This window comes from Arvicola amphibius, chromosome X (genome assembly GCF_903992535.2).
Source record: "Arvicola amphibius chromosome X, mArvAmp1.2, whole genome shotgun sequence".
NCBI classification, from domain to species: domain Eukaryota; kingdom Metazoa; phylum Chordata; class Mammalia; order Rodentia; family Cricetidae; genus Arvicola; species Arvicola amphibius.
In genome coordinates, this window is record NC_052065.1 from 95642854 (window position 1) to 95649930 (window position 7077).

The following is a 7077-nucleotide window of genomic DNA, read 5'->3' on the forward strand; positions in this document are numbered from 1 at the left end:
TCGAACTGATAGAGTAACCTTAAAAGCCATATGCATGTTAACTCATAAAAGCAGGTCTCTATGAATTATTGGAATTTATTCCTGAAATTGGCTTTTGACCTTGAAACTTCTTTTTCATTTACAGATTTTCTTGATTTGTGGGGCTTCCCCAGGGCCCTGATACCAACACACTAGAGTCTCTATCCTCCTTGTCCTGTAGCCATGGCAGATACGTCAATACCGTTGCATTCACTGCGATTCAACAATATGATGAGGGAGGAAAATGCTGACCCCCCAAACAGGGGGGCAGCTTTCTCTAGACCAATGGCAGAGACCAGAGCAGAGGTTCAACTCCTGAACTCTCCATTGCAGTTGCCTACAGTCTCCACGTCAGCCTCAGATCCCGGAGGAACATCTACACAGCTGATGACGTCCCCAGCCCTTGACATTCTGTCCACCACACCTGTCATGGGAACACCACACTCTGGGACATTGTCCCCACAGCTGATGTCAGCCTCAGACTCCGGGACACTGTCTCCCCTGCTAATGACAGCCTCAGATTCTGGAACACTGTCCCCACTTCTAATGCCAGTCTCAGATTCCGGGACACTGTCCCCACTGTTAATGCCAACCTCAGATTCTGGAACATTGTCCCCATTGTTGTCTACTTCAGAGTATGGATTAATGTCTCCAGGGATGATGACAATTCCTGACTTTGGGACTATGTCCACGGCACTAATGGCAGCATCAGATTCTGCAGAAGTATCACCACTGGCGATGCCAGTTCCATCCTCTGGAGTGGTATCTGCGCCCATAATGAGTACTTCATCCTCTGAAACATCGTTAATGCTAGGATCAGATTCTGGTGAGATGTCCTCACTCCTCATTCCAGGTATGAACCCTGGAGTGGCATCCACACCACCAATGCCAGCTCCAGACTCTGAAGCAATGTCCCCATTGCAAATTACAGATGAAGATACAGAAGCAATGTCAAAAGTATTAATGACTGCTCTAGCTTCTGGGGAGATATCATCACTGCTAATGTCCGGTACAGACTCTGAAGTGCTATCTTCTCTGATCATGTCAGCCCTTGCTTCTGGAGAGACCTCAACTCAGCCAGCAAACCCTCAAGACTCCGAAGGAATTCCCATGGAACTCATGTCAGGCTCAGACTCTGGAGTCGTGTCTTCACTGCCTATGGCAGTTTCTGACTCTGGAGTCGTGTCTACACCACTGCTGTCAGTTCCAGATACTGGAGACCTATCCACAGTACCAAAGTCGGCCCCAGAGGCCGAGGTGATGTCCCCACTGCTAATGACTGCTCTCACCTCCACAGTGATGCCCACTCAACTGATGTCAGCATCTGGTTCTGGAGTGATGTCCCCAGACATAGCACAAAATATCAACTCTGAAATCATGTCTGCTCCACCAGGAAGAATCCCAGCCACTGGAATGATGTCCACACTACCGGAGAGAGCTTTTGATACGGGGACAATGCCCATACAGCTAATGAGAGCCCCTGCCTCAGGAAATATGGCCACATCACAAAAGACAGTTCCAGTCTCTGGATCAATGTCCACTCCAATGATGGCTGCCACAAGCCCTGGAGCAATGTTCACAGAACAAATGTCAACCACAGCCCCTGGTGTGATGTCTACACATTTAACAATGGACAGAACACCTGGAACAATGCCCACTGGCTTTATGAAGGCCACAGCCAAAGGAGCAGTTTCTGCACAGCGAATAAGAGGTTCGACATCTGGAGTGATGTCCATCCAGCCAGTTATGGCTACAACCTCTGAAATAACGCCTGAATCACAATCAACAGTTGCAACCTCTGGGTCAGTGTCCACCCAGAAAATTCGAGCTTCTGTCACTGGACCAATGGCCACATCACAAATAAGAACCACAGCCTCAGTATTGACATCTACACCACAAATGCGAGCCACAGCCTCTGGAGCAGTGTCCACCCCACTAATGACATCCAAAACCTCTGGATCAGCATCCACACTGCTAATGAGAGACACAGCCTCAGGAGTGATATCCATGCCACAGATGAGTGCTCCAGGCTCTGGAGCACTGTCTAAGCCACTAACAGTATCCAAGGCTTCTGGAATGTTCATGCAACAAATGACAACTGCAGCATCTGGAGCAATGCCCACATCACTAATGACAGACACAGCCTCTGAGAATATGCCTAGTCAGCCAATAAACATTCAAGACTCTGGAGGGGTATCCACACCACTCATGGGACCCATTGCTTTGGGAGGGATGCAGATGATATCCCAGGGCTCTGGAACAATGTCTGCTCCACACATGACAGGTACAGCCTCAAGTATGATGTCTATGCCACCTCTGAGGGTTTCAGTCCCTGTATCAGAGTCCACACCAATTCTGGGGCCCACAGATTCTGGAGTGATGTCCATGCCACTGACGAGAACCCCAGTTTCTAGAGCAAAGTCTATACCTCAAATGATGACCACAGCTTGTGGAGACATGTGTCCACTCCCAGTGCGAGCTCCAGTCACTGAAGGGATATCTCTACCGCCAGTCAGAGCACCAGCCTCTTCGGCCATATCTACAACACTTAGAAGACCCTCTGCTGGAGCTGTGGCCACAGAGTTAGAGAGAACTCCAGGCCCTGGAATTATGTCCACCACACAACCAGCAACTATGATGTCTGGAGAGATGTCCAAGCCACTAATGAGGGCTTCAGCCTCTGAAACCATGCCCATGCCTTTGATGTCACCCATGACTTCTGGAGAGATGTCTATGCCACTAATGAAAACCATGCCTTCTGGGACAAGGTCAACTCTCCAAACCAAAGTCGTGAGCTCTAGAGCTTCGTCCTTGCCACAGCCAACACATCCAGCTTCTGGGGGAATGATTAATCCTCCACTGAGAGCCCCGGGCTCTGGAGCAGTATCCACACCTCTTATGAGAGCCTCAGCTGCAGGAATGATGTCCACACCACTACTGAGGGCCACAGCCTCAGGAGGGATATCCATGCCACAAATGACAGCCCCGACCTCTGGAGACATGTCTACACCACTAATGAGGTCCCCAGCACCTGGAACAATGTCCACACCACAGACCACCTTTGGAATGACACCCACTCTGAATAACAAAGCCCCAGACTCAGGAGAGGCATCTACCTCTTACTTCAGAGTCACAGCCCCTGGGGCAAAGAGCACACCACACATGGCTGGCACTAACCCTGAAATGAAGAAGCCACCACCCAAAGAAGTGCCATCCTTTGGTATGCTGACCCCAACACTCTGTTACCTCTTAGAAGAGCAAGAAGCAGCCCGGGCCTCTTCCTCTGTGGAGGAAGACGCAGAGGAGATTGATGAGGAGAAGCAAATAAAGGGGTTTTTGGATGATTCTGAGAAAATGGCGTTTCTGGTGTCTCTTCATCTGGGGGCAGCAGAGAGGTGGTCCATCTTGCAGATGGAGGTAGGAAACCCCCTCTCGAGTGAAAATAAATCTTTCTTGAGAAGATCACAGGGCTTATATGACTCCCTGTCTGACATAGACATCCTAAGTGCTGTTCTTTGCCATCCCAAGCAGGGCCAGAAGTCAGTCAGGCAGTATGCCACTGACTTCCTGCTGCTGGCCCGACATTTGTCTTGGTCTGATGCCATTCTACGCACCAGGTTTCTGGAAGGGCTCTCGGAAGCCATTGCCACCAAAATGGGTCGTATCTTCCTGAAAGTGGCCGGCAGCCTAAAGGAGCTGATAGATAGGTCTCTGTACACTGAGTGCCAGCTGGCTGAAGAGAAGTATTCCTCAGGCAACTCAAGCCAAGTTGTGCCAACAGCTTGCAAGCGGAACAATGAGGAGGCCATGGAAAACGAACTGGGCTCTCAGCAGCAGACCGAGGAGGTAATCAGGGGGACATATGCTCACAGTTTCTGATTAGAAAAATGAGGAAGTAGTGATGACGGATTAAAGCCCATAGTCTTCCATGTTGAATTAAGGAATAGTCTAGAGGAGGCACTGAGTTCCTAGACCATAAGAGCCCAATGTAGAGTTTTATCAGTGAGTATGGGTATTTTGGTTTTATTAGTCATTTTCAGAAACCATGTCTGACTCAGGTTACTGAAGGTGTCAGATTGTAAGAAAACTCAGTAGACTCAATCCCAACTCTGTTTATTACAAGTCGAGTTCTAAGGGTGAGACTTCTTTTATGGACTGGGTTCTACTTCTAGTCACATGTGTTGTGGACTCAAGTCTCCAGAGAATTTCATCAACCTTAGCACTTGGCCACACTTTTTACACATCTGATAAATTAACCAGTTCTTCAACTTGCTGGTTTACTGAACTTAATCAGATAGAATGCCTTTGCTCAAAGGAATTGTGGTTCTTATTTATGCTTTTATCTCCTTTCTCACAGCACCAACATGTTCCCAAACGCTGTTTCTACTTGAAAGAACATGAAGACCCTAAAGAGAGTCTTCACGACCACCTTCGACAGAGTGCACAGAAGGCCCCTACCAACAAGTCGTACTCCTTGAAGTCGTACATGATTTCTGACTTGGCTGCTAACTTGAGGACTGGTTCCTGGACCCATTCCATTCAGCTATATCAATAAACCTTGTTGCCTTCACCTTACAGCCTTCCCCTCCAGGCACATTATCTCCTTTTGGTTGCCTTGACCTTCTCTTTCACCTACATTGCCTGTGACCTGCCCTGACAATCAGTATGGACTGTAAGAGTGTATGGTGTATGAAGTTCTGAACTCCCATCAGCATCATCATCATCATCAAGGCCAGTTTGAATTCTTGGTCCAGGGAGAAGTCTAGGCAGGAGAAATCATGTCCTACCTCAAAACACCTTAGAGTGTCTTGCCATGTGTCATCAGGCAAACTTGAGGAAACCCTTGTCCCATTCCACCTGGCAGGGAGCCTATAAAGAGAGAGATACCCACTCCTATACCACCCTTTCAAACCAGTAGACTCACCCTTATATGCCCCAACTCATAGTATCTAAATGGGTCTCCAGGGCCCTTGCCCTGCTTATAGTCTCGATCCTGAACCATTTGTTTTGACCCATAATATTAATAGTAGTGATAGTAATAGCTAACAATTGTTGGTAATGTGCCACGTGACAGGTACTGAGCTAAATAAACCCTTGCCAAGCACCATCGCACTACAGTGTTATAGTACCTAACTTGTTCTTGTGTGTTAGCTTCTTATCTCTTGCTTATGGCCCTTGTTCTTTGGTGTGGAATCTCTAGCTATGACCTCTGGGTGATCCCCTCAGTTCTTAATTGCCCTTGCTTCTCCTGGCTGTTGTGCTTCATGGCCAGCACTCTTCTATGGGTCTTGGTGTGTAAAAGGTTGTAGGTAGTTAGAACATAATATGAACAGTGTTTGCCTTCAGGTGGTGGGTTATAGGTGGTTTTTTTTAAAAATTTTCTTCTTTTTACTGTTCTCTGTGATTTCCAGATTCACTACAGTAAGCATGTATTACATTTGTAATCATAAAAACTAAAGGCCATTTGTGGAAAATGAATTAATTATGGACATTAGAATTTGATTTATTGAGTTCTCTAATTTTTAACCTTTATTTTGTGTGTGTATGGAGGGGGAAGTTGCATATGTATGGACAAGAAAATACTTTTTTGGGAGTCAAGTATCTTCTTCCAACATGAGTGTGGGTATCAGGTTCAGGCTTGGGGATACATATTGGAAAGCTATCTTTCTAACCCTTGAGTTCTTTCAACATAATGAGGTTGGCGACAATTTGGGGGACAGTTAAGACCTTTTCTCATATTAAAATTCCACCAAAATTAAGTAGGGAATATACAACAAGCAAAAATACATGGAAATGATACAGAAAAGATGACTTGAAAACAAGATACAGGAACACAGGAAATTTTTATAGAAATAGGACCAATTTATTTGTTCAGTAAAAATGGCTGTAGTGCAATATTCAAAGATATTTGTAAAACAGAAGGATTGATAACATTTGAAACATTATAGAAATCTATGTTGGTGACAGTTTGGAGGTTAGGGTTAGAGGAAGGAATCAGAGACAGTTGGATCCCTGATGCAATAGTCCAGGAGACTGGTTGGCCAAATAATCTAGTGTGGTGGAAGGAATGCCCAAAACACCAAGGGCAGAACCAAAAAGCCCCTCTGAGTCTGCTGCCCCATTACCCTAAACATTGGATCTAATTCCAGGAAGAGGGAAATTATTCTCAGGAAAGCAAAGACTGGCAGACAGTCTGGCAGCCCCACTCAGTACATGAGAATCTGGCTCTAGGGGCTGCCTCCATTACTAGTGCTGTTGCCTCAGGAAAAAAAAGTTCAGTAAGTTGGCAACAACAAATTTCAGGCAAGGAGACAACCAGCCTCAGGGGACCCAGTTTTCACCCTATTTTCTTTGCCCATTTGTTACATCTGGCCCAGTCTAGACCCAAGTGGAGTGTGGATGTTCATGCTCAGCTAGGGTTGCTTTTATCTCAGAAAAGCAAGCAAAAATCTACAAAAAAGAAATGTCTGATACAGAAGTCACAGCTCATGCCTGTAAAATGCATACAGGAAGGAAAAAGTCTTCAAAATGAAACTCATGTTCTTATGGCCACGATAATGGACAGCAGTGGCAGTTTCTCAGTTCTCTTCCGTAGCCACTCATCTTCCTCTTGCTTTTTTGTTCTTCTCACTAGAGATAAATGAAACTGATGAAGGCCAATCACTCTTTTCAGAGTCCATTCCCTTGTCCAGCAACCCTGGCAGCTATTTTTAGAAATATTTCAAGAGCCACTCAGCAGCTTCATGGAGCCAGGCTATCCTATACCCAAGTACTTGGGGACCATTTTGTCAGATGAAAAAAAAAATGGTGGTTTATGTTTTTCTATACCTCACACTCATGAATAAAAATAAAGCCCTATAAGCAAGGAGAACTTAGATATCACCAACTCCTGTCCTCACCTGTGTGTTTTAGAATCCTTGAGAATTTTCTGAAGTTCTTTGGGGGAAGATTCAGTAGAATTACACTGCTTGTTGTTTTTTGACTGATCCACTGCCTTGTGGCAATCACCTGGCTCCATGACCATGTAGGGCCACCCACTTGACCCTACTTAGGGACATA

The 7077-nt window shown here is 46.0% G+C and overlaps 1 protein-coding gene across 1 annotated transcript; it reads left to right on the forward strand.

The window, feature by feature from the left end:
* Window positions 1-201: 201 nt before the first annotated feature.
* On the forward strand, window positions 202-4573 carry Rtl9 (retrotransposon Gag like 9). Its single transcript, XM_038315826.1, has 2 exons — window positions 202-3864; window positions 4376-4573. The coding sequence occupies exons 1-2, from the start codon at window positions 202-204 to the stop codon at window positions 4571-4573; spliced, it is 3861 nt and encodes a 1286-aa protein (XP_038171754.1).
* Window positions 4574-7077: the final 2504 nt, after the last annotated feature.

Coding starts and splice junctions, on each gene's coding strand:
- Rtl9 (XM_038315826.1), top strand. CDS start 202: ATGGCAGATACGTCAATACCGTTGCATTCACTGCGATTCAACAATATG. Junction 3,865..4,375: donor CTCAGCAGCAGACCGAGGAG/GTAATCAGGGGG, acceptor CCTTTCTCACAG/CACCAACATGTTCCCAAACG.